This window comes from Ursus maritimus, unplaced genomic scaffold (assembly GCF_017311325.1).
Source record: "Ursus maritimus isolate PB19 unplaced genomic scaffold, ASM1731132v1 scaffold_26, whole genome shotgun sequence".
Lineage (NCBI taxonomy): Eukaryota > Metazoa > Chordata > Mammalia > Carnivora > Ursidae > Ursus > Ursus maritimus.
This window is the reverse complement of record NW_024425119.1, coordinates 28,717,960-28,744,689: the sequence shown is the minus strand read 5'-3', so window position 1 is coordinate 28,744,689 and position 26,730 is coordinate 28,717,960. Positions and strand designations below refer to the sequence as shown.

Below are 26,730 nucleotides of genomic sequence, written 5' to 3'. Positions count from 1 at the left end.
CATGTGTGCTTGCTGATGATCTCCTAGGTCTAACACATCGGCTCCATTCAGACAGTCTCCATCTTGTCTGCTCAACACTCTATCTTCAGCAAGTGGCACAGTGCCCAACACAGTAGCCACTCAATACAAACATTTGAATAGATAAATGAAGCAGAACAAGAGGCATGAGCAATCTAAAGCAAAACCCAAACTCAGATTGCTATATAAATGTAAATAGTTGATGGTGCCAATTATAAAATATTGAACTAAGGGCAAAAGACAAAATACATCATCGTGTATTTGTGTGTGTGTGTGTGTGTGTGTGTTTTGTGTGTGTGTGTGTGTGTATGAACACAAATATTCTGCAGGCTATAGACCCCCTCAGTATAACCATATTGCTTCAAACTGTACAAAGTTTCATGGAAACTTCCCCAAATGTACAGATGTAATCATCTTAAATTCCATATTTAGCATCAGTTTTCTTCGGAAAATCAAGCAAAACATAATCAAAATTAAGATAAATTTTTGATCATACTTTGAAAACATCCCAAATATTCAAAAGTCATAAATACTGCAAAATGCTAAACATTAAAACAGAAAAACGTAACCATTCTGGAAACACTGTGATCTAGTGGTGAGAATGGGAGTATTAAAAAACATTAACAATATGAATTACTTGGAACACCTGAAAAGATAAAATCAAAAAAACTCAGATCAGGGTGTGGGAAACTTTAGCGATCATTTTATATAAACTCCTTTCTAAGCATGAGCCATCCAGACTATTCTTAGCATGTGGTTGGCTAGCCTTTTCTTAAATTTTTTTTTTTGGTGACAGGGAACTCAACTACTTCTAAAGAAACCTGCCTTGTTTCATTATTGGACACCTATACTTGTTAGTTCTTGATTTTGACTCAAAATCTGGCTCCCATGGACCCAATGGACCTTGTTCTGCTCTCTGAAGCCAAGTACAAATACGTCAGTGAAACAAACTCAATGAGTCAGTTCTACAACAATATAGGTATGATTAAAGAAGTAAAGTGAATCCAGAATGGAAATAAGTTTGGACCAGGCGCTCAAAGGAAAAGAGAACAATGATCTGTTAAAAATAAACAAACAAACAAACAAACAGTCAAGGGACAGAATACAAGTGTGAAAACAGGTGGATTATCCTGGCTGGAGGTGAGTAACCAGAGTGGAAATAGACAGGAGGAAACAGACAGAAAACAGTTGATGCACACCCCTGAAGGCTAAGTAAAAATTATGGTAATTGAACAAGATTATTCCGTATTTTGTAAAAAAAAAAAAAACAAAATTTGAATGAATTTGAAAAGTAAAGGACAAGTAGATAAAATAAGTAGACCAGTTAACGCAAAAGAGAGCATCACAGAAATTTAGAGCTGAAAAAAATCATAGAAATTATCTATCCCAATCTCTTAATTTTATAGATAAAATAATTAAATCCTAGTAGAAAAGGTATTAATTGCCACTCTTATATTTCTTTTCATTGTTTTAAGGAAGAACACTTCTGCCAAACAATTTCCTGTCTTGTAGCCACTGATCCCCATCGCCTACATAACATGCTGAGTCTGAGATTCCGTATAAGACCCTAACCAGCTATCTCAAAACTCAACTATCACAGGGCAGAGATGGAATAACATAATGAGGCCCAACTGCCTGAATCATCTTGGCTTCTCACCAAGACCCAGTATGGACAGGATGTGGCCACACTGCAGGACCAGCTCTCACTGGCCAAGGAATCTAGCCATGCTGATACACGTAGCCCCATCACCAGCCAAGAAGACAAGAATCAAAACTGCTGCTAATTCACGTACAAAACTTTCCATCTTTTTCTTTGGTATTATCACACAAGGCCACCTGCTCCCTCCAAACTCCCAGGGTCACCCACACTCTCTGCGATTCTCTGGTTTTCTTCTCTACTCAGTCTCATTTTCCTCACACTTGAAACACGAGTACCTTAAAAAGGAAGCCCTGCAGGGCTCCTGGGTGGCTCAGTCAGTTAAGCAGCTGCCTTCAGCTCAGGTCATGATCTCAGGGTCCTGGGATGGAGGCCCAGGACCGATCTCAGTGGTAAGTCTGCTTCTCCCTGTGCCCCTTTCTCTACCGCCCTCCCCCAGCATGCTCACTTGCTCTCTCTCTCTCTCTCTCCCTCTCTCTCTCAAATAAGTAAATAAAAGTTTTTTAAAATATTTTATTTATTTATTTTGGAGAGAGAGACCGAGCATGAACAGGGGGAGGGGGAGCACGAGAGGGAGAAGCAAGCTCCCCACTGAGCAGGGAGCCTGATATGGGACTCAATCCCAGGATCCTGGGATCATGACCCGAGCCGAAGGTAGAGGCTCAACCGACTGAGCCACCTAGGCACCCCGTAAATAAAATCTTAAAGAGAAAAGTTAGCCCTGCACTAGAAATATCTGCATTTTCAAAAAAATTTTAAAGATTTTATTTATTTATTTTTAGAGGGGAGCGGCAGAGGGGCAGGGACGGAGAGGGACAAGCAGACTCCACACAGAGCATGGAGCCTGACACAGGGCTTGATCCAGGATCCCGAGATCATGACCTGAGCAGAAACGAAGAGTCCAACGCTTAACCGACAGAGCCACCCAGGCACCCTAGAATTATCTGCATTTTAAAAGGAAATAGTATTAAATGAAAAATACCATGTTGCAGAGTAATAAATAAATAAATAAATAAATATATATATATATATATATATAGCATGACCCAATTTTTATAAAAATAAAAGAACAGGAACAAAAAAAAACCTTGTCAATGGATTCATATGTTTAAAGACATTTAAAAGAAGTATAAGAGAATACTCACCAAAGTATAAGAATACAGACAATCAAGAAGAAAGAAAGGAGAAACAACTAACTTGCATATGATTCTAACTTGGCTTGTTGCCATAAATTGTAATTATAGAATCATAATTTTTATTTTTTATTTTTTTTTAAGATTTTATTTATTTGACAGAGAGAGAGAGAGACAGCCAGTGAGAGAGGGAACACAAGCAGGGGGAGTGGGAGAGGAAGAAGCAGGCTCCCAGCGGAGGAGCCTGATGTGGGGCTCGATCCCAGAACACTGGGATTACGCCCTGAGCTGAAGGCAGACGCTTAACAACTAGGCCACCCAGGTGCCCCTAGAATCATAATTTTTAAAAAGCAAACTATTATGACCAAAAAAGGAAAGAAAAAAATTTAAATTAAAAGCACTAATGCAATTTCAAGTTATCTGTTAGCAAAAGGTGTGTGCTGTTTCTCCCAGGCCCCTCTAAGCTAGGTCAAGAAGGGCCAGTTTTCCACTTAGGCTGACCTTTGGGTCCTCACTGTGCCAGCCCAGCTTCTTTGCCCATTGCTTATTAATTTGCACATCTCCTAATTCAAAATGCAATCAAACTAACTGGTGAAAACATTATTGAGTTGTTCATATCTTCTATGTTCTGGAGATTAGGTTTGAATAAAATGTCAACGAATTGCACAAATTATTCATTTGTTTTATTAAATTGAGAGTTGAATATTTATATTTCTGATGCAACTTATTCCTCCCCTCAAAGAAAACATGAATTAAAAGGACTCATATAACCTGGCCATCAACCTACCCTCTAAAAGGGCTCTTGCCCATAGTATCTTCCTTTGTGAATGGAGCCACCTTCTACACATCCTGAGAAAATTCTCAACTCTACTCCTGTTCCATCATGTTCCACCCTATACCCTCTAAATAGCTGTTAGGTTTGACCCCTCCTCATCATTCCTACTGTCCCTGTACAGCTCCAGTTCACTCTCTGTAACCAACACCGCGACTTTCTAAACCAACTTGTGACTGAGGTGTTCACCCTCCCAGGTAGTATGGTGCAGTGAGAAGAAAATGGGCTTCTTCCTAAACCACGTTCTACCACTTAGTTTTGCAGCCTTGAAAAGAATCCTTAACCTAAGACCTATTTTCCTCTTCTGCATAATTCAAGTAATATCTACCTTATAAAAGGATTCTTATAAGGATGAGAGATAAGGCATGCAAAATGCCTAGTCCTAAATGGAGCTTTATACAAAGTTAAATGCTTTATTATTTTTATTATTTTCTTATCCGTAAAAATGAGCAGTAAGTCTCTGAATTACTCTGAAGATTAAATAAGATGTAAGGCACCAAACACAGTGTTACTGCTTCTTTTCATTTCCTTTTAATGGTCCCCCTATCCCCAAGGCAAAATGCGGCTACTGCCACTTTCCCAATATCATCTCCTGTCACTTGACTTTACATGTCTTCTTTAGCATAATGAATTATTTAATAGTAAGCTGCATCTCTTCATGCCTTCCTCTCCATCAAAGCCATATTTACAGGTATAACATTATGTGTGAGAAAGTCTTTTATTATATATATCTCAACATGCGAGTAATTATCTTATTTTCAAATTTGGAATGCAATATCCATCAAGTGTACTGAAGGGGATGATATAGCAGAATAGAATATCCATAAGCATGAAAATCTGAAAAAAATCATCAAACTATGGTTACTGTACATGTTCATGCAAACATAATGAAGGTGATGAAAGGGGCGCCTGGGTGGCACAGCGGTTAGGCGTCTGCCTTCAGCTCAGGGCGTGATCCCAGCGTTGTGGGATCGAGCCCCACATCGGGTTCCTCTGCTATAAGTCTGCTTCTTCCTCTCCCACTCCCCCTGCTTGTGTTCCCTCTCTCGCTGGCTGTCTGTCTCTGTCGAATAAATAAATAAAATCTTTAAAAAAAAAAAAATGAAGGTGATGAAAGATATAACACCTTGTTGTATGATATCTGAGAAATAACTTTGCCAGAGATGAAATTTTGAGTTGAAATAAAAAGAAGGAATTGTGCAGGTTAGAGCAACTGGGTCAAAAAAAAAAAAAAAAATATATATATATATATATATATATGATTAAAAGTGATTGTGTTTGTTTGTTGAGGTTGTTTGTAAATACTTCACAAATTCTTTCCAAAAGCATATGTTGATATGTTTTAGATGTTTTAATTAATTTGGTAATAAATATGATGATAAATAGAAACATTTCCCTTTCAAAACAGTGAGAGAGAAAATACTAGCCTAGGTAAATAAATTATTCACATTCTCTATGTTTATTCATAGATTGGAAACGAAATCTAGGGGCTCCCCCCACACTATGATTTCATGATTTAGCATATACAAAACTAACAATCTTTCCAAGCATATGAAGAAAAAATAATTTCTGTTTAAAGATGAATCCAAATAATTAAATGGCTTTCATCAGGTCCCCAATGTGACAGTCTCTAAAAAGTGTGTAAGTTCAATGTTTATTCCTTGAATGATTTAACCATAGCCCTGAAAAAACATAAAATTGGCTCCAGGAAGAAAGGTGCTCATTGTCCACAAAGTGCTTCTTTAGCAAATGGTATCTATCCTTGGTGTCAGGGTTAAGAATAGGAGCAAAAAAAATGAGTTGAAGATTCTTAGTACAGAGTCTACTGTAACCTAGCTGCAAAACTTTTCTGAAGTTGTCACATGGATATGTTTTCTAAAATGCTACCAGGAATGCTGAATCATTCCCCTCTATGGGGATCTTTTTCAACTTTACTACTTTTTAAATTTCAAAGACTTTTAAAGTAAAAAACAAAAAAAAAACACAAACAAATTTAAAGTCTAGGAGGTTTTTTATAATGTATGTATATTTTTAGTTTTAAAATTATTTTAGGGGTGCCTGGGTGGCTCAGTCGTTAAGCATCTGCCTTCGGCTCAGGGTGTGATCCCAGCGTTCTGGGATCAAACCCCACATCAGGCTCCTCCGCTGGGAGCCTGCTTCTTCCTCTCCCACTCCCCCTGCTTGTGTTCCCTCTCTCACTGGCTGTCTCTGTCAAATAAATAAATAAAATCTTTAAAAAAAAATTATTTTAGAACTATGACTCTTCCTCAAACACTCTTTTGGCCTGAATGACGTTCACAGTGCTGATTTACACACACCCAAACATACAATCACCCAGGACCTGAACATAACTGGGCATGCTTGCCCCTCAGGTCACTGAAAAGCAAGCATAAAATCATGGTCAAGCATTCTGGCAGACATGTTGCTTTGTCCAGCTCCCCAAAGATAATTAAAAGAAGAAGATTATGATGATGGCAGAAGTTATTCTTTTTTCATATCATTAGTACTTTTCTTTCAAGTGTGTTCTTCTGGGTCATGTAGACAGTGATATAGGCACAGAGCAGAGCCCTAAATGTTGTGAAGCCAGGTCAAAAAGCGATCTAGACTTAGGGAAGAAATAACTAGGGAAAAAATTAACGAATTCATCATCTTGATTTTGCACATCTTCAGGTAGCACGGCTCACTTGCATTATTGTCATAGCAGTAATCAGCCTGGGAAGGAGGGCAGCAACATTGCTGGGTGCTGACTCTTGAAAACAAAATGACCTGTAAAGACTGAGCCATGTTGCAACACTGCAAATTACCAGTGTTCAACTTGGACTTACCACAGTCATTTTCTGTTGACATTCCCATAAACTGGACCAATTACTTTTAAATGAATCACATTTGTTGAAAGAGCCTAGAAATAAGCCCAAGATTTTATACTTGGCTTTATAGATAAAATGCAACATTGTTTACTATATGTACCTGCAAATGAACAAAACTTCCCTTGTAAAAATCAGAGCACTCACAAAACATGTCTTTCAAAAATGGCTTCTATGTGATATCATCATTGGGATATCTTAGTTTGCCCAATTATTCTGGATTTACTTTTCAAACAAGAAATATTATTGGGACTGATTTAGCACATTTAAATAATACTCCCAACTAAAGTATACATTACATTTAAAAAATAAAAATAAGGGCTACACTATCAAATGATCAAATATAGTGATTATTTTATTACTCTTAAATACATTTTTATGTAATTGCTTAAGATAGTTCATTCGGAATAAAAAACTGAATTAATTTATGCTAAGTGCAACTCAAAATACATATGTAAATGAGTCCCATTTGGTAAAAATAATCCTGATAAATTTTTTATTAACCTCCGGCTATACAGAACAAAATATGCCTCAAATTTTTAAAGAAAAAATTTATAACTGCTATCTGCATTATTCTGTTAAGAAACTACAGTTGTGCTACTCTCACAAAATGTTTTTTCTCATTCTTCCCATTATTGCTGATGACATTTCAATACTAGTCATTTCCTATACGTCCTAATTTTCTTAGTCTTTCTCTGACACTAACCAATATTGACTAGTGAATGTTTGATAAAGGTGTCCCTTCTGCCAGTATAAATTCACTCTTTAATAAAATATTTATTATACACTTACTATGTGTTAGGCTTTGTGTTAAAGGCTTTGGATGCAAAGTAATGAAGACAGATTCCTTTCCTTAAGAGCTCACGGTCTAGTAAAGGCAAAAGACAATTGCATTATCGTTTACTCTGCAGGGTAAGTGCAAATGACACAGATATACCCCTAGAACGTTGTTTAAATCAAGCAGGAAGGTCAGTTAACAGTAATACTCCATTTCATTAAATTAAGTCTACCTCCTTTATCAAGGAGGTGATGGCTTACCACTGCTGGGTTTGTACTTCCTCACCTTGGCCAAGCAGTGTTGACAGGTTTAAACATCAAGACATCTCTGAGAATTACAATCACTGTTCTGTTTCCTGACTTCACAAGGTTTAGCATCACTGAATTAAAACATACCTGACCTAATCTCAGTTGGAAAATACCAGTGAGTCCAGCTGTTGTCAAGAACAGGCATGTACATGGTAAGAAAAACATGAACTTAAAATTTACAGCCTGATACAAGAAAATCAGATTTTTAGTTGGGATTTTTACCGTATGTTTATTTGTTGGCATTTAGACACCAGAATAAAAATAAGATACACCTGAAAGTGTGTTTACCATATCATGTACTACATTAGAAGGCAAATTGATTGGAGAGGTCATAAATCATGTTTTTTAACCGTAGCAGCATAAAACAGACACCCTCCAAAAAACTGAGTAAGAAAAACATGTTTGATAATAATATATACCAACTTTAGAATTAACACTTAAAAGCCAATATGCACCTAAAAATAAAGACTTGCCACAAAGAAAAGCAGTGTATACATTTAAATTTGTAACTGGTGACTTGTTACCCATAGTGCTTCAGGAATCAGGTAAAATAGACTGATTTCCTTCAACAGCATGTATATTCTTGTGAGTGCTTGATAGGAAATCAAAGCATATCCATTATTTTCTTCCAAAACATTAGCCAGTCTTTAAGAGAAGCCAAATACCGAAAGACTAAAGAGGACCAGTGTTATACATGGCCCATTTGTGATATTCTGGTTTTATACACACAGTCATTTCAAACAGAAGAGCCTCATTTGATAGGGACGGCTACCCCTGTACTTGATATATACCATTCAGACTATGTGTAGGGGAGTTAAATTTTCCCTGGTCAGGGTGACCTTATATGACTTGGGCATGGCTCTGCCTCGCTCAGAGGTGAAATCGAGGCAGTGGGATCACCCAGCAGAGTTGTTTTTCTCAGGGAGCCCCGTGACAAGAATAACTGAAGCCAAGGAGAACAAAGAGTGCCCAGACTTTGTCGGATGGGATTGGCGGAGAGTTCTAATAACAGTTCGCTCCCGCATCAAGGAGTGGTTACATTCAGAAGGCTGAGGGACCATAGGTCCTACCTCCTGAAATTGTGGGTCCCTCGGCACAAACCTACTCATCGCCCTTGTGGATTATGGGATTGTCGCTGGAACCTGGGTTTGAACTAACAGCAGTTTTGAGAAGTTGGATTTACACATTCCAACCGAGCTGAATGTCGCCTGAGAGTGCTGAGACTTGAAGACTTCTGAATCTCCCTCCCCCACAGCCTAAACAGCCAGTGCCTCTCAAATTCCAGCTTATACATTCATTTCCTGGGCAATTTTTCTCTTGGGGGGAAACAATGGACTCTTTCAGTCTTCTCTTATCAACAAAGGACTCTAAGATGAAGAAACATTCCTTTCAATCGCATCCTTTCCGACTTCTTTACAAAGACGAGTGGGAGTTGGGGATGGGGGGACGGGGGCCGAGGAGGGATGAGGTGACAGACAACTCACCTCTTTCAGCTGCTCCAGCTCCTGTTTGAGGCTGTCGTACTCAGCCTCCAGCTCGTCATACTGCTGTTTGAGGGTCAGCTTCTCTTCCAGTACCACCAGCCCGTACTCGGCAGCCTGGATCTTCTCGTGGGTCGTCTCTGTGAGCTCCTTGGTCAGCCTCTCTATCTCGGTCTTATAATGGTCCACAGTCTGCAATACCTCTTCTGCGGCCATAGCCCCGGTGGATGGAGGCAGGAGGGGGTGTCGGGGTGGGGAGATGGATGCAAAGCAGGCGGGGGAAGGGTGAAGGAGCTGGGGAGGGAAGGGTAAAAATGGGAAAGAAAAGTGTGGCTGGGTGAATGGGCAGAGCAGCGGCTACACTGCCGGAGAAACTGAGGAGAAATGCAACATGGAGAACGCAGGGAGAGGATCAGGGGCGAGGCGGCAGCCGCTGCCGCAAGTGTCCTCTGGGCCGGCCCCTGCGTGCGGTCAGCAGCCGTGCGGCATGGCCTGGGCTGCGGCGGCCGGAGACGACGAGGGGCTCCGGATTCTGCTTATTCAGAGGCGCCCGGCCGCCATGTCTCCCGGGCAGCGTCACTGCAGTCTCCCCGGGGCCTGGCGCGCTCCGGCTCGCGTCTCGCTCGCTCGCTCCACCTGCTCCCTCTGGCTGTGCTGCAGCCGGTGCGGAATGATGCAGTCTCGGGCCCGCTCCCTCCCTTTGCGCCTGGCCCGGGCTCCGAGCAGGGGGCGGGGAGGCGGATGGAGTCAGCGCGGGGGGAGGGAAGGAACCGACGGAAACATCCCGAGGCGCCTCCCGCCGGGCGCGCGGGGCAGCCGCCGCCGGTTGCACCGGGGGGCGCGCGGGAGGGAGGCCGAGGCGGAGGCGGCGGGACGCGCGCCGGGGGAACCTCCGCCCTGGCCGGCTCGTCGCGGGCGGGAGTTCCCCGGGACTTTGCCCCACGGACGTCGCAGCCCCCCGGAGTGGAGGGGACGCCCCTGCTCTACCGCTGCGACGGGAGCCCGAGCTCAAGAACTGCCTGGAATCGGCGCCTTTCCCGAAGAAAAGCAAACAGTAACTAACGCGCTCGGGGCCCGCGCATCCTTCTAGCCCCCTGGGCTCGCAGCCTCCTTCCCAGCCTCCTGCACCCAAACCAACGCTGTGCTTCCAAAGCCTGCCAGAAGCGCCCCAAGGCGCGCGCTTCCCCCCCCTCCTTCCGCCTCCCCTCCCTTCCCCTCGCTAGCTTGGCCGGGTTCACCTCACACTGTCACCAAATAACCTTATTACCCCTCAGGACAGTCTTCACGAAAGTTGCTTGCCCTGGCACAGCGTTCTGCGCCCAGCTTGCCACAGGATTGGGATCTGCTCCGAAAAATGCTTGCACCCAGTAAGCCTCTAGGTACTATTGTTTCTTGCCTCAGTAGTTCTACTCTACACATTCTTCAATAAAGGAAAACTGCATGAAATTCCCTATATATGGTATCAACGATACCCTACAATAAACATTTTTAAAATAGTAAGAGCTAATAGTTCTTGAGACCACGTGCCGGCCATTCTCCTGAGTATGGTATGTGCGTTCTCTCTAGCCCTAAAAACCACGCTTGGAGGTAGGAACCGTTACCGCCAACTTAAAAGTGACGGAAGGAAGGCACAGGAAATTGAGGGATTTGTCCAAATCAGGCAACTCTTAAGTGGTGAAGCCAAAATTTAATCCTAAATCCAGAGCCCTAAACTGGATCATTATATTGGCCTCACCACTCAATAATCCACACCCAGCAATTAAATATTATATGCTCGTAAAATGACCACTTTGATCAATATGAAGAGTCACAAAAGGAGACAAAGGCTAAGTCAGAGTAAAAGACCAAAAATGGAGGAGAGATGAGAATGGAGAACCTAGAGGAAAGGGAGAAATGGGAGCAGAAAAGGAATGATTTCTGTGAAAATGGAAGGGAGGCTCTGAGATGAATAGACCAAAGGTCTTACCAGTTCCTTCTTTCTCTTCTATTGGGTGCCCCTATTTAGAGAGCTGTTTTTCAGTGGCCAAGAGGTGTTCAACACACACACGAACTTTCTGATTTAGAAAGCGGGACTCAATGCTCCCCTTCCTTTTGTAGATGGTAAAGAAAAAAACGACAGTTGCTGATGGTGTGGGAGGAAGAGCAAACAAACAACAATGCTCTTACAAAGCCTTGACTAATAGGCAGTCTGGATGTGATTTTCACTGCCTCCGAAAACAGACAAAAAAAAGATTCCTTCCAGATGCTGACAATTACAACAGAATATTCTCTTGTGATTATCTGATCTATAAATAAATAAAAGGAGAAACACTTGAAACACGCCACTAACCATGAATTCCACCTGGCAGGGAAGCAGGGGTGATAATGACCACATCATTCCACTTATACTGCGTGGATATCACACTCCAATGGAGAAGCTCCTCCTGTGTGCTCCTGGAGCGCCCATCCTCTATCACAATGATGAATGATCATGAACTGCTGCAAGAAGAGATGAAAGCTGTAATTGTGGGTAGCTAAACTTCCCAGTATGCCCCTGGCCTTTCGTCACTCTGCAAAGTGTAAGTAGAGCCCTTCCAAAGGAATCATAACACGTGGGGAAGATTGCCTGTTACTATCTTTTCTTTGGGTAGAACTAAGAATGGAGTTTGCCTCTGTGACTTTCCTTCTAAGTTTGCATCGCCACCCATTCCCTATGCCCTGTCCTGCCCCATTTTTTCTGATTGATCCACTTTTGTTAATGTGTTAATGTCTGACTTCATTCAGACATTACACTATTTTAACATTACAAGATTTTGCTTATTACAACTTTGATCCTTCATATGTTGGTATTTAACTTGAAGAAAATCAGCTTTTTCCCTTACATACCACATTCTTCCAGTACTGCACAGTTACATTTCTCTTCACCTACATGTCACACATAGCATGTATATCTAGGTACAGACATAGATATGGATACATATAGCTGTAGATCACAGACAAGTGTCTAGAAAATAATTTCTTTTTTTTTTAAGATTTTATTTATTTGACAGAGAGAGAGACAGCAAGAGAGGGAACACAAGCAGGGGGAGTGGGAGAGGGAGAAGCAGGCTTCCCACTGAGCAGGGAGCCCAATGTGGGGCTCCATGCAGGGCTTGATCCCAGGACCCTGGGATTATGACCTGAGCCGAAGGCAGATGCTTAAGGACTGAGCCACCCAGGTGCCCCTAGAAAAGAATTTCTTAAACCATTCTTGGAAGTAGGGTTCCCTCATATTTCTTTAAATTAGCAGCCTTCAATACTTAGAGAACTTTCTTACTTACAAATATTTAGGAAAAATTAGGGGTGCCTGGCTGGCTCAATCAGAAAACTGTGCAACTCTTCTACTGGGTATTTACACCCAAAGATACAGACGTAGTGAAGAGAAGGGCCATATGCACCCCAATGTTCATAGCAGCAATGTCCACAATAGCTAAATTGTGGAAGGAGCCGAGATGCCCTTCAACAGATGACTGGATTAAGAAGTTGTGGTCCATATATACAATGGAATATTACTCAGCTATCAGAAAGAACGAGTTCTCAACATTTGCTACAACATGGACAGCACTGGAGGAGATAATGCTAAGTGAAATAAGTCAAGCAGAGAAAGACAACTATCATATGATTTCTCTCATCTATGGAACATAAGAACTAGGTTGATCGGTAGGGGAAGAAAGGGATAAAGAAAGGGGGGGTAATCAGAAGGGGGAATGAAACATGAGAGACTATGGACTATGAGAAACAAACTGAGGACTTCAGAGGGGAGGGGGGTGGGGGAATGGGATAGACCGGTGATGGGTAGTAAGGAGGGCACGTATTGCATGGTGCACTGGGTGTTATACACAACTAATGAATCATCGAGCCTTACATCGGAAACCGGGGATGTACTGTATGGTGACTAACATAATATAATAAAAAATCATTTAAAAAAAAAAAAAGAAAAGAAAAAAAGAAAACTGTGCAACTCTTGATCTCAGGGTCAAAAGTTTGAGCCCCGGGGCGCCTGGGTGGCACAGCGGTTAAAGCGTCTGCCTTCGGCTCAGGGCGTGATCCCGGCGTTATGGGATCGAGCCCCACATCAGGCTCCTCCGCTATGAGCCTGCTTCTTCCTCTCCCACTCCCCCTGCTTGTGTTCCCTCTCTCGCTGGCTGTCTCTATCTCTGTCAAATAAATAAATAAAATCTTTAAAAAAAAAAAAAAAAAAAAAAGTTTGAGCCCCACATTGGTTCTAGAGATTACTTAAATAAATATTTTTAAAAACACAAATATTTAGGAAAAATTATATTTTGTGACTTAGTACCTCAAACCAACCTCTCACCAACTTTGCATGAATATTGTTTTCTCTTGCTCTCATTCATCATTCATTCACTTCTTAAACAAGATATTTACTAAGTACCCCTTATGTCCTAGGAAAGATAGTAGGCATTGTGAAATCAATGACCAGTAAGATGTCAGAGGTCAGTGGTCCTTGAATTCATGGAGCTTATGTTCTGGGAGGGACCAACAAACAAATACACAACAAAACAGACCAAAAACAGACAACAACAGGGATGCATGGGTGGCTCGGTTGGTTAACCCTCTGACTCTTGGTTTTCGGCTCAGGTCATGATCTCTGGGTCATGAGATTAAGCCCCACAGTGGGCTCTGCACCCAGCACGGAGTCTGCTTGAGATTCTTTCCTTCTTCCTCTCCCTCCCCTTCTGCTTCTCCTCCCCTTCATGCTCCTCCTCTCTCTAAAATCAATCAATCAATCAATCAACCAATCTTTAAAAAAAAAAAATCAGACAACAAAAAGGATAAATTAATACAAAAATTCCAAATTGTGACACTGATAAGCAGGATACAGCATAGTGGTTAAGAGCAGAGGCTAAGGGCGCCTGGGTGGCTCAGTCGTTAAGTGTCTGCCTTCAGCTCAGGGCGTGATCCCAGAGTCCTGGGATTGAGCCCCGCATGGGGCTCCTCCTCTGGGAGCCTGCTTCTTTCTCTCCCACTCCCCCTGCTTGTGTTCCCTCTCTCGCTGGCTGTCTTTCTCTCTGTCAAATGAATAAATAAAATCTTAAAAAAAAAAAAAAAGAAAAGAGCAGAGGCTAATCTGCTTGGGTCAAATTCAACTTTGTCAAGGTACCTGGAGGAACTGGATATGCTAAATGTGGAGGAAGAGCTTTCCAGGAGGAAAGGACATGTGTAAAGGCCTAAGGCAGAAAAGAGCCTGATGAGTACAAAGAATAAAAATCAGAAGCTAAGGCTTATAAACCAAGGGTAGATGACCTACCACCGCACTAGAAAGACAGGCAACACTGAAGGCACACTCAGATCATGCCTGCTTTGCAGGTTGGACTAATTTCGATGTTGAACACCTGAAACTAATATAATATATGTCAATTATATCCCAATTTTTAAAAAAGAAAAAAAAAAGAATATGGTCTTTCAAATCGCAAACATTTGCAGAGTAAAAAACTTTCCAAGGCAAATGAGTTTCACACCACATAAGAATAAGAAGAGACAAAATACTTCTATTTTGCTTCTTAGCATGCTTTAGGAAAAAAAAATTTTTTTAAAGATTTTATTTCTTTATTTGAGAGAGTGAGCGAGAGAGAGAGAGCACAAGCCAGGGGGAGAGGAAGAGATAGAAGCAGACTTCCTGCTGAGCAGAGAGCCCCATCTGGGGCTTAAGCCCCAGACCCTGAGCTGAAGGCAGACTCTTAACAAACTGAGCCATCCAGGCACCCCTAGAAAAAATTTTAAATAACCCTAACTGAATTAGCCTTAAAGTCAGAATAGCTGGTAGGTTGTAAACTGGGATTTTAAGCCTGCCAGAAAGGACTTTTAAATCCTCTGCTCTTCTTTCGAATCCACCTCAAAATGATGTCAGAAACTCCTTTGGTGGGGCGCCTGGGTGGCACAGTGGTTAAGCGTCTGCCTTAGGCTCAGGGCGTGATCCCAGCGTTCTGGGTTCGAGCCCCACATCAGGCTCCTCTGCTATGAGCCTGCTTCTTCCTCTCCCACTCCCCCTGCTTGTGTTCCCTCTCTCGCTGGCTGTCTCTATCTCTGTTAAATAAATAAATAAAATCTTTAAAAAAAAAAAAAAAACTCCTTTGGTAATAAAGAAAGATGTCTATCATCTCATAATTAAAAATAACTTTGAAATGCAAAAGGTTATTAAACTTAAATTTACACTTATATTTGCTTTATATTTTTTCCTGATTCTGGTAAAGAGATACCCCAAGGAAGGAACTGAATGGCTGAAGAAGGGGAGGCTGGGAACACTGCAGACAAACATTATCTAATTCATATCTGTGCCTAAGGCTGGCCTTGCATTCAGCTCTTCAAGATTTGAACAAAATTTCTTAATATGCTTCCTTCTGCCAAAATACGTTCCCTTCTCTTGGTTTTTTGATGGCCCTAGAATTTACATAAAGATTCTGAACCTGTAAGAAACATTCCTTCACCCAACAGCCTAAAAAAAAAGAAAAGAAAGAAAAGATAAAGAGAAGAATAAGGAATTTGAGTTTTATTCTCAGTGCAGTGGGATACTTGATTATTTAGTCAGGAAATGAAATGATTTTATTTATATTATAAGAACATCATGACTACACACAAAAAAGATTGGTGGTATCAAAAGATAGAAGGTGGGGGGGTGGCTCAGTCAGTGGATCCTGCAGCTCTTGATCTCAGGGTTGTGAGTTCAAGCCCCACATTGCAGGTAGAGTTTATGAAAGAGAAAGAAAGAAAGAAAGAAAGAAAGAAAGAAAGAAAGAAAGAAAGAAAGAGAAAGAAAGGGAGGAAGGAAGAAAAGGGGGTACCTGGATGGCTCAGCTGGTTGAACATCAAGACTCTTGGGTTTGGCTCAGGTCATGATCTCACGAGTCATGGGACAGAGTCCCACATCAAGCCCGAATCAATCCCTGCATTGGGCACTGCACTCAGCAGGGAGTCTGCTTGAAGATTCTGTCCCTCTGCCCCTCCCCTCACTCACACATGCTTTCTCTCTCTCTCTCTCAAATAAATAAATAATAAATCTTGAAGAAGAATCATCATCGTCTCTAGTTAGGAAGCTGTTGTGATTGTCTAGAAGAAGATGGTTTCCTGGACTGAGGTGGTAGCAGTAGGGAAAAGAAATGAATGGATTCCTAATATATTGGGGGAGGGGAAGGTGAGATAGAAGTCTCAAGAATTGTTTGGGGATTGGATGTGGCATAGAAAGAAAAAAAACAATCATTTACAAACTCTAATATTCTGACTTGGGCAATTAGGAAAATGGTTTGCCATTAGTAGGTTGGGGAAGGCTTTGAGGAAGTTTCAGGAAATTATGAGTTCTATTTTGGACATACTAAGTGTAAGACACTTTGGAGACATTTGACTAGAAATGTTAAGCAGACAATTGTATATAAGACCAGAATTAAGAAGAGACCTCTTGGGAGGTACAACAATTTTCCTCTGGAAACCATTAGCATTAGACGTTTTGTGGGTTTTTTTTTTTTTAAAGTGAACTCTACACCCAATAGGGGGCTGGAACTCATGACCAGGAGATCAAGAGTCACATGCTCTTCTGTCTGAGCCAGCCAGCCATTCCAGCATTATATGGATTTCAAGTGAAGGAAATGGATGGTATTATCTAGGAAAAGAGTACAAATAGAGAAGAGAAGGGGGTCCCTGAGGACCACTACTAAAGGTTTGGTTGAAGAGGAAAAGCCAACAATAATAGTTAAGAGGTAACTATAGAGAACAAACTAAGGGAGGTGGGTGGGGGAATGAGTTAAATAGGTGACGGGGAGTAAGGAGTGCACTTGTTGTGATGAGCACCAGGTGTTGTATATAAGTGTTGAATCACTATATTGTACACCTGAAACTAATATTACAGTGTATGTTAATTAACTGGAATTTAAATAAAAACTTGAAAAAAAGAAAAAGAAAAAGAAAGTGAAGAAGGACCATTCAGTGTGGTTAGGAGGAAAATCAGGAGAGAAATATCTGAAGGGAACAAAAGAAAGCATTTGAAGAGTGAAGGAATGAGGACCAAGTCAATGCCATTGAGAGGTCAAAGTCAAGTAAGATGAGGACACAGAAATGTCACCATATTTAGCAACATGCAAATGGGTACTCTTGACAAGAGTAGTTTGTTCAGGACAGAGAGGTGTAAAAACCAGAATATAGGTGATTGAAACATGAAGAGAAGTTTAAGATGTGGAAACAGCCTGAGCTGACAACTCCGCGTCCCCAGAAAGAGTGGAGGGGATGACATACAATGAGAAGGTGGATCTGATTGGAATCTCAGCCGTGAACAGCTGGTGGGAAATCCACCCTTCAAGAGCGTTTCACACTGAGACCTCCAAATGCACCCTGAAGGTAGGAGTGAGGTTCCCCCCATCGGTGCCTTTTGAGGCCAGAACATGATCTCCAAGCTGCTCAGACACTAGCCCTCTGAGCAGCTGCCTCTGGCCAGATGCGGGAGCACCCCTGGGTCCAGGCCCACTCCCAGAAGGTGCTGCCTCCCTCTGCTCACGTGGCTTCCTGAGCCCCAGCTATTCTCTTTTGGGTGCTTATTCAGGGAGCTCTCCCAACTCTGCTACCTCATCTGTCTGTCTTCTCCTCTAAGATGCAAGATGCTAATGAATAAAAGCTGGAGTATTTTGTATGGGGGGGAGGCGGCACATAGCTGTTCTCTCCTGTTCTACATCTTCGAAATCAGTGACTACCAGACTCTCTGGGCTTGTTTCTTAGCCACAGCCTACATCCTTGTCATCTTTCCACCAGAAAGGCACTGATTTAATTTTCGTTGGGATTACATTCTCTATCCGTGTTTTGCTTTACTTTCTAAATGATATTTTCTTCAAAACTCTTGATTTCACCATTTTTGCCATCAGCATTTGCCTATTTGGGGGGCAATCTCATTTCATTAATTCTTTCTTCATTATTAAATCCATCTCCCATGTATTTTGGCTGAAAACCACAAGAGTTTGCACACTGTACTACACAAGCTAATACAACTTATTCTTTCTTTAAAAGAAGACTAAAAAATTCTGACTGCCAGATAATATTTCTTTAGAATTTGTTCACTGACTTGCCTTGATTTTCTTATCTTTTTCTTTTTTTTTTTTTTTTAAGATTTATTTATTTATTTGTCAGAGAGAGCACAAGCAGGGGGAGCTGCAGGCAGAGGGAGAAGCAGGCTCCCCTCTGAGCAAGGAGCCCAGTGTGGGACTTGATCCCAGGCCCCTGGGATCATGACCTGAGCTGAAGGCAGACACTTAACCGACTGAGCCACCCAGGCATCCCTGCCTTGATTTTCTTGATCTGAAGCAATGTTCTAAGTCATCTGTTTCAGAAGACCAACTCCTTTTTTATAAAGCTTATTTTGAGGATCACTTCAGTGAGCAAAACTACATGCTAGCAGCTAAAGTGATAGATAGATCCAAGGTCTTACAAGGTGCTATGGATTAAAATATATAAAGATTGTTTTGAACAAATTTTTGTCACCCAGCTGAGTTAAGAGCTCAACTGTAGTTAAATATCACAGATTTATAGAAACACTAAAAGCCATAGAGTTGTATAGCCTCTTCCAGAGGATCGGGTGTAAGAGTGGAGATGGTGGGTAGATGTATCCGTCCAGGCTTAGGATTTTGTCGGTGAGTGTGTAGGGGGAACAGGAGACAAGGAAATTGAGAATATTGATGAAAAGGTAGCTGGTGCATTAAGTTGTGGAACATGGGCAACTGCTAGGTGTCTCTCAACATTTCTTTGCTTCTATGATAATTGCGTCCCCAATTTTTTGCTGTGTGATTGGTCATGTGATAAATCTGCTATTTATTTAAGTTAATACATTCAGTTACTTGCCAGTGACTAGGATCCGGCAAATTGGATTTAAGAAGTGGCAGGTACAGCTCCGTAACTGTCCTCAACATGAGGAGGTGTCCCCATCTCCCCTTTTGCTTTCCTGCTGGCTGGAATGCAAACAGAATGACTGCAGCTCCAGGAGCCATCCTGGCCCATGAAATAACTTCGATAATGAAAGTCATGTAGACTGAGCAACAGGATAGAAGGTGCCTCGGTCCTTAAATCTTAACAGGAGAATTGGTGAGATATCCAGCTTTGATGTTCCAAACTCAACACACAAGTAAAGTGACTTTTTTTTAAGTTAGAAAAAATAAAGATCTTGAGAAAATCAGCTTAGTTCTTGTTCCTCCTTCCTGACTGCAAGGAGCACCTAAGAAGAGCAAAATTAGAAATCATCTATTCTGGTCCACCTTTTTTTTTTTTTTTAAACAGCCTTTTTGAGATATGGGTCACATACCCTAGAATTCACCCATTTAAAGTATACAACTCAATGGATTTTAATATGTTCACAGAACTGTGCAGCTATCCCTACAGTCAATTTTGGAAAAATTTCATTACCTCAAAAAGAAACCCTGTGGGGTGCCTGGCTGGCTCAGTCAGTAGAGCATGTGACCCTTGATCTCAGGGTTGTGAATTCAAGACCCACATCGGGTGTAGAGATTACTTAAGTTTTTTAAATTATAAACAAACAAACAAACAAACCCTGTATCCTTTAGCTATCATCCAAGTATCTCCACCCCACCCCAACCACTAATCTTTTTGTCTCTATAGATTTCCCAATTCTGGACACTTCATATAAATAGAATCATATTGCATATTGTATATTGTTGTAAATTTCAGTCCCACCCCCCACGTCTGGGAGGAGGTTGAATCAATCACCAATGGCCGAAGATTTAATCAATCATGCCCACGTAAGAAAGCCTCCATAAAAACCCACAAGGGTGGAGTTCAGAGAGCTTCTGGGTTGGTGAGCACATCCGTGTGCTGGGATGGTGGCACAGCCCAACTCCATGAGGACAGAGCTCCTGCACTCAAGACCCTTCTGGACTTTGTCCTCTGTATGTCTTCAGCCAGCTATTTATCTGTATCCTTTATTATACACTGGTAATCTAGTAAGTAAACTATTTTCCTGAGTTTTGCGAGTTGCTCTAGTAAATTAATCACACCCAAGGACTGGGGTGTGGAAACCTCTCATTCATGGCCAGTTGGTCAGAAGCACAGGTAACAACTTTGACTTTCAATCTGTGTCTGACGGAGGGGGTGCAGGGCAGTTTCGTGAGACTGAGTCCTCAACCTGTGGGATCTGAACTGACTCCGGGTAGGGAGTGTCACAACTGAGTTAAATTGTAGGACACCCAGCTGGTGTCCCAGAATTGCCTGATGTGTGGAAAACCCCCACGTCTGGGGTCAGGAGTGCAGCGTGAGAGTAAAGGAGACACACGGCAGGAGGGATGTTTTATTCTTTACGGTGTGCATCCCCTAATGTACCTTTCTGCCAAACAGGCTGAGGTCACAGGTAATATCAGAAGGTCGATGAAGCTAGAAAGTCACAGCATGTACTCAGGATTCTCAAATAAAACTGAGGTTAAAAGGCAGTGGTGACTTACAAAACACCTCATACACTAACATGTCCTGGAGGAAGAATTAGTTGTTGCCTGGTTGGCAAAGTCTCCAATATCCTGGGGACAAGAAGTTTGATTCCCCACAAGAGCCACCAGCCTTTCCTTAGGGAGATAGGTTAATCTGACTTTAATCCTTAGTCATCCTACTTCCAAGCTGTTTGATCTTATACAAGTCACTTACCTGCTCCAAGCTCAATTTCCTCGTCTATAAACAGGAGTACAGCTACTTCACAAGTGGTTGTGAGGATTCTGAGTACTAATTTCTTTCTCCTTCCCAGGACCCTCCTGTTTACGATGGAACAACATTCATCAAGGACTTAGGGGTTAAGGAATAAAGACAAAAACAAAGATAAAAAGCTTATAGATGAGAAACTAGGCATGTTTCCAGGGTGGAAGCTGTTTTGGATGTCATTAGACCGTCACTGAAGGAGACTTACGCTGGAGAGTTCACATTTAACGTACATGCATCAGAATTTGTGTGGAAGTTGAAACAGCCCAGGAAATATACCTAGAATGAAGAGAAGGAGGACTGAGAATGGATCCTGGGCAACACCCATATTTAAGAGGCAGGTAAGGGAGGCAGAATAGGATCCCTGAAGGAGGTAGTTTTCTCCAGTACGTGTGGGTGTGCCCGTGCATGCACACATGGGCACACTATTAAAATTATCTCAAACTTGTCAAATTCAACCTCTTTTCTCTACATACAGAAGCTTCCTGTCCCCCACCTACCATGCACTTACAACCTAGGGCATATGAAGATGCTCATATGGGGTACTGAATGAAGGATCCCACAGTCTTGTGGGATCAGCTTAATGCAAGTTTAGGAAGGAGCATGTCCCTCCCCATATCTGTGAGAAGAAACAACAGTAGACCCTGGGACACTGGTGATGGGCATATTACTATTCAAGTGTAGGTGTATCCAATAGGATAGAAGGGCTCAGCTCTCTCCTGGGCACTGAAATCTCCTAGTCCTGGACTCCCTCCCTTCATGGGCAACTCCAGTGATCAGCTTTAAGGTTTCTGAAGGCCCCTGGAAACCCTCCTCATTGTTATCCTTCCCAATTTGTTACCCCTACACTGTCTTTATACCTACCCCCCCCAAATATTCTTGCCCCCCAAACCAAATCAAAACAAAATCTTTCTTCTTCTTTCCCCCTTGGTTGGATTGTGAAATCAAACCTAGAATCCAAGCAATCAGTAATTGAAAACTGATTCCTCTTTCTAGGATATTCCAATTGATCCTGAAAGTGCCTTCCATTCTCCTATTGCAGTAAATAACAGAAAGAAAGAAAAAAAAAAAGATTTGGGGCACCTGGGTGGCTAATCTGTTAGGTGTCTGCCTTTGGCTCAGGTCATGATCCTGAGGTCCTGGGATCAAGCCCCGTATTGGGCTCCCTGCTCAGTGAGGAGTCTGCTTCTCCCTCTCCCTCTGCCGCCCCCATCCCCTGCTGTGCTCTCGCACTCACTCTCTTTCTTCCAAACACATAAATAAATAAAATCTTAAAAAAAAGAAAAAAATAAGATTCTACATTAAGAAAAACTGAAGATTCATATCTTGCTACATATATGTTCTCAACATAGTTAAGATCATATGCTATATATAGTTTTATATCCAGCTTTATTTATTTAATATTGTAGTCTGAGACATTTTTCATGTTATCAAAATACTTCCTAAGCATCATCTTTAATAGCTGCATAATTGACTACTTCATGCTATAATTTTTTAAATCATTCCTACCTCCATCCAATCCAATGGTCCTTAGTGCACATGAAACTGACAAAATACAAAAGCTGAATTCTAGGTACTTGTTGAAAAGCCCAATCTCAACCTCATGCCCCACAACATTTATCAAAGGGAGAATTATCTAAAGGACATCAGCTCACTCGCTCCCAGGCACTCTATAATCTCTAGCCCAGTACAGAATGACGTGCCTGGCCCACATCCTGCTTGCCCACTACCATGTTTTGATATTGGATCATGAGGCCCTATGAGAAAAGTTGGGATACTCAACCCAGCAAGGGTCTACACAAGGATGCTGTTGAGGTCATTAGCCATGACCTCACCTAATATCTTTTTATGAGAACCTTCTGTATTCTGTGGAATAAATCTGTATCTGATCTTACTACCAAGAATAGTTGGCCTTCTCCAGAGTAATTGGTCTGCTTTTATAACATGAGCACTGTTAATTGTATAACTGATCAGATTTCCCTTTATCCACGGGCTGCTAGAAAGCTTCTAAGCAAATCTGTGATCTTTCAGCAAGGATATAGGTCGAATAATATGTATTTTTTTTGCCTCATTCCTGTTTTGTGTCCCCATCATTGTTTTTTCCTTCTTCTACAGAATTCTTGAAATTATCCTGTGTTTCACAGAGCCCTGCCTGCTGCCTTCGTCTTTTCTAGAACTAGGCAATAGAGCATAGTAGTTCAGGGCCTGGCTCTGGAGTTGGAGCCACTTCCTGTCTGTGTGTCCTTGGGCAAGTAAGTTACTTACTTCCTCTGTACCTCAGTTTCTTCCTTTGTATAAAAGGGAATAATGGTATCTGCCTCATAGAGTTTTGATGAGGATTAACTGACAAAATACATGTGAAGGCCTCAGATTTGTGCTTAGCTCACAGTTAAGCGCTTAAAAGAAGTTTTAAAATAATTAAAAGAAATCATTGTTATGTTTCTATGGTTGGAGTTTTATCTTGTGTAGGACTTACCCCAGTTGGAATGACTGGGCAAAGACCATACATGTTTTGAAGGCTGTGTACTAATTTTCCCATCAACTGGCACGGAAGGAGCTCCTGTCTTATCATGCCTTTATCCGTGCTGAGTTCTTTTAAAAATCGTTGCTGACTTGACAGGCAAAAGAGGAGTATTATCTTGTCGTTTCAATCTACATTTTGTCGATAACCAATGAGACTGAGCCTTCTGACCAAAATCACTGCATTCCTTCTATTAATCATTTACATTTCTTCTCTCTTTCCATCTTTTGCAATTTTTCTATTAGGTCTTTGTGTTTTTCCTTTTATCTATTTAAATAAGATAAGGGACCCTATTTTCTCTGTCTCCAGTCATCTGCTGAGAGAAGGGAGACAGCGTAATAGAGGCTTGAGGAAGAGTCACAGGGAATAGACAAGGGGTGACCAGGAACACATGAAGCATGCTCAGGTCAGCATGGTGGTCCTGCAGAGTGAACTGAGGATGGATGCATAGCTTTAAAAGCAAAATATCTGAAACACAGTTAATAGATCATTTCCATAATCTCTCTCCTTTTGTTCTTTTAAAACATGCCCAATTTCAGAAAAATAAGTTTGTATTTATATACATATATTTAAGATTTTATTTATTTGACACACAGAGAGAGAGAGAGAGAGCACAAGCAGAGGGAGCAGCAGGCAGAAGGAGAGGGAGAAGCAGGTTCCCCTGAGCAAGGAGCCTGATGCAGGGCTCGATCCCAGAACCCTGGGATCATGACCCAAGCCAAAGGCAGCCGCTCAACCAACTGAGCTACCCAGGTGCCCCGAAAAATAGGTTTTTAAACATTAAGTTTTTGTTCTTTCAGTTGAAAAAAAATTCCTTGAATTACAAAGTAATTTTAAGATCACAATCAAACACCTGTCTGTTGCAAAGACTGTTTGTAGAAGAGTGATTATTTTTGTAGCCATGGAAACCCAGCTGATGCCATGACTACATACCTAGCTTCCACAAACAATTTTTAGTGAACCAAGTCAAACAAATCATATATCTACCAAAATCATTTCTTTATAGAAGTGCTTTCTCTCGTTGCTAGTAGAGGGAAGTTAGATGGTTTGGCACTGTGTTACATGAGCTGCTCAACTTCTTAGCATCTCTTTTTTGACAATTTTAGCTTTTTCTGTTCTTTTAAAAACATTTTAATAAGTACAAAGCACATGCCATAAAAATTCTCTCATCTCTCTTCTGATTTCTCTTAATAAGGTTCCTGGATATACCAACCTCTTTTCATGATACTGAGAGATTCAAAGATGCTCCGTACCCAGCCCACGGCCACATGCTAGACAGAGCTACACAAACCTCATCACCAGTTTGAGGTTTGTGTAGTGCATTCTTGGGGTGATTAAGGAAAACCCAACTGCAAGCTTTTGATGTTCAATGTGGTAAACAGATGTGATTTCATCCTAGCCCCTCGTCCTTTTCTTTAAACTCTTTCTTTAAAGATAACACGTCCTGAATGCTACTCTATGCCAGGCCCTGTTCTAAGTGTTTCACAATGAATTGACCCCTCACAACAACCCCAGATTATATTCCTACTTGACAGATGAGGAAATGAAGGCACAGAAAAATTATATACCTTGTGCAAGATCCCACAACTGGCAAATGATGTTCATCGACTGTAAATACAAGATTTTCTTCTAAGTCAGTTTTCCTCTCTCATTGGACTAGAAACTGGGATTGTCCACAAAACTTTAAACTTTGTTTCAAGCCTTAAGCAATGCACAATGAATCAAGTGAAACACTGTAAGCAGAAAGGGCTAGGGGTTCTCAGAAAAGAAAGACAAGACCTAGCTCTCCTGACAAAAGAGAAGTTATTGTAGGCCCCCAGCTATTTTCCATGATCTGTGCCCTGCTTGCTGGAGCACACTTCTTGCAGAACTTCCTAGGAGGTGTTGGAATTACAAAGAAATGCAAAAACCTCAGTAGCTAAGGATTTTCTGGGAACAAAGGGAATGCAAACACTAACGGTCTCTAGCAGGCCAGGAAATAGCCTACCCGGTTCAGAGACAATAAATAAATATTAAAACTCCGAGTGCTGTTTCAAAAGTAAGCAAGGACTTGCACTCCTTCCCTGAGATAAGGCACCCAAGACCCCCTGTAGCTTATACCAGCTCCAGGAGCATGCTCGTAGCCCCACCCCTGCTCTGACAGTTACCTCCGCTTCATTATGCTAAAGTCTCCCCTGCAGGAGGAGCACAGGCTTCATGAACGTGACATAGGATGCGTGTAGAGGCCTGTTTTCCAAGCGCCTGCACAACCTTATGCCCAGCTTTACACGCGATGACAAAGCTCCCCTTTCTGAATGTTCGTCCTAACCCTAAATAAAAAGAACCTAATCACCCCTGCTCAGGGAGTCACGGCTTTGGAAATTACTCCCCGTGATCTCCAGATTTGCTGCAAATAGTTTCCCTTGTGTGACAAGTCCACCTGGTGTAGTCTTCAGCTGTGACTCATCAAGGAGCGAACTCACATTAGTTTGGTTACAACATCATTGATGATTTTTGTTCACGTTCCAAACATCACTCCTGAAGCAATTAGTACAACTGGAAATTGAGGCGTGTCAGTGAAGCAACTGCTACACACGACAGATCTCGGGAGTGGGAGGGGCAGGCTTTGCAGACTATGAGGGCATATATCGAAGCTGCACGTGAGGAACCAACATGGAGGACATGTTGAGGGATGTGGACAGGAACAGGGGTGGGGATGGAGGACAGGAGTCCTATCACAGCACATTCAGCTAACTTTTAAAAACCATTTTTTTCATTTCAGGACCAGAAATTCGTTTTGTTTGTTTGTTTTTTTTTTTTTTTTGAAGATTTTATTTATTTATTTGACAGAGAGAGAGAGACAGCCAGGAGAGAGGGAACACAAGCAGGGGGAGTGGAGAGAGAGAAGCAGGCTCCCATTAGAGGAGCCTGATGCGGGGCTCGATCCCAGAACACCGGGATCATACCCTGAGCCGAAGGCAGACGCCCAACGACTGAGCCACCCAGGCGCCCCAGGACCAGAAATTCTATTATTCATCCTCAAGATGAAAAATAAAGAAACCCTAAGTACTTTTGATTGTTTACCTGAAGGTGACAGATCGATCCTGATGAGATAAACACGTAAGGTTGTCTCCATCATGTATGTGGCTAAGGCAAGCAGGTCTGATGCGTTCAGTATGCATCTTACTCCATGGAAGGCATTGTCCATTGTAATATCCTTCTTGCACCCTTCAAATGTGGCTGGGAATAGATGGAGGTAGAGGAGCACTCAAAGCCATGTTTTTCTGTAAGACCAAGGGTATGGACTAAGAAGTAGTCCTAGTGGAGGAAGTAGGCAGAAGAAATTCAAGTCATCAGGAGGATCAGGCCACGCTATGTCCTTTTACCCTAACGAGAATGCTCCCTGAGCAATCTTCCAAATATATCCACAGCCTGTAACAAAGGCTGTTGAGTGAGGGC

The 26,730-nt window shown here is 41.8% G+C and overlaps 2 protein-coding genes and 1 long non-coding RNA gene across 9 annotated transcripts in view; 1 reads left to right on the top strand and 2 right to left on the bottom strand.

The window, feature by feature from the left end:
• The window catches only part of BICD1 (BICD cargo adaptor 1), a 221,284-nt gene extending 211,742 nt beyond the window's left edge, over positions 1-9,542 (bottom strand). For 2 of the 7 annotated variants that reach the window (XM_040642316.1, XM_040642318.1), the window contains exon 1: positions 9,075-9,513. In XM_040642316.1, coding sequence (XP_040498250.1) covers positions 9,075-9,287 — 213 coding nt within the window. In that variant the 5' untranslated portion in view covers positions 9,288-9,513. Of the gene's footprint in view, positions 1-7,296; positions 7,373-9,074 lie in introns of all 7 variants that reach the window. The other 5 variants (XM_040642315.1, XM_040642319.1, XM_040642314.1 and 2 more) reach the window with 5 other exon arrangements.
• Positions 9,456-21,832, top strand: LOC121105368. Its single transcript, XM_040641938.1, has 5 exons — positions 9,456-9,756; positions 9,798-10,125; positions 10,346-10,438; positions 11,420-11,629; positions 20,821-21,832. Exons 1-4 carry the CDS (start codon positions 9,456-9,458, stop codon positions 11,586-11,588), a joined length of 891 nt encoding a protein of 296 aa, XP_040497872.1. The 3' UTR covers positions 11,589-11,629; positions 20,821-21,832.
• A 4,386-nt stretch (positions 21,833-26,218) lies between these two features.
• The window catches only part of LOC121105411, a 35,959-nt gene continuing 35,447 nt past the window's right edge, over positions 26,219-26,730 (bottom strand). The window contains exon 5 of the long non-coding RNA XR_005837896.1: positions 26,219-26,555. This is a non-coding gene — a long non-coding RNA (uncharacterized LOC121105411). The remainder of the gene's footprint in view (positions 26,556-26,730) is intronic.

Excerpts from the sequence above, each read along its gene's own strand:
- LOC121105368 (XM_040641938.1), top strand. The coding sequence starts at position 9,456 with ATGCAACATGGAGAACGCAGGGAGAGGATCAGGGGCGAGGCGGCAGCC. Across the intron at positions 10,126-10,345 it reads TTCCCGAAGAAAAGCAAACA|GACAGTCTTCACGAAAGTTG; the intron begins GTAACTAACGCG and ends ATTACCCCTCAG. Across the intron at positions 10,439-11,419 it reads CCGAAAAATGCTTGCACCCA|GGAAGCAGGGGTGATAATGA; the intron begins GTAAGCCTCTAG and ends TCCACCTGGCAG.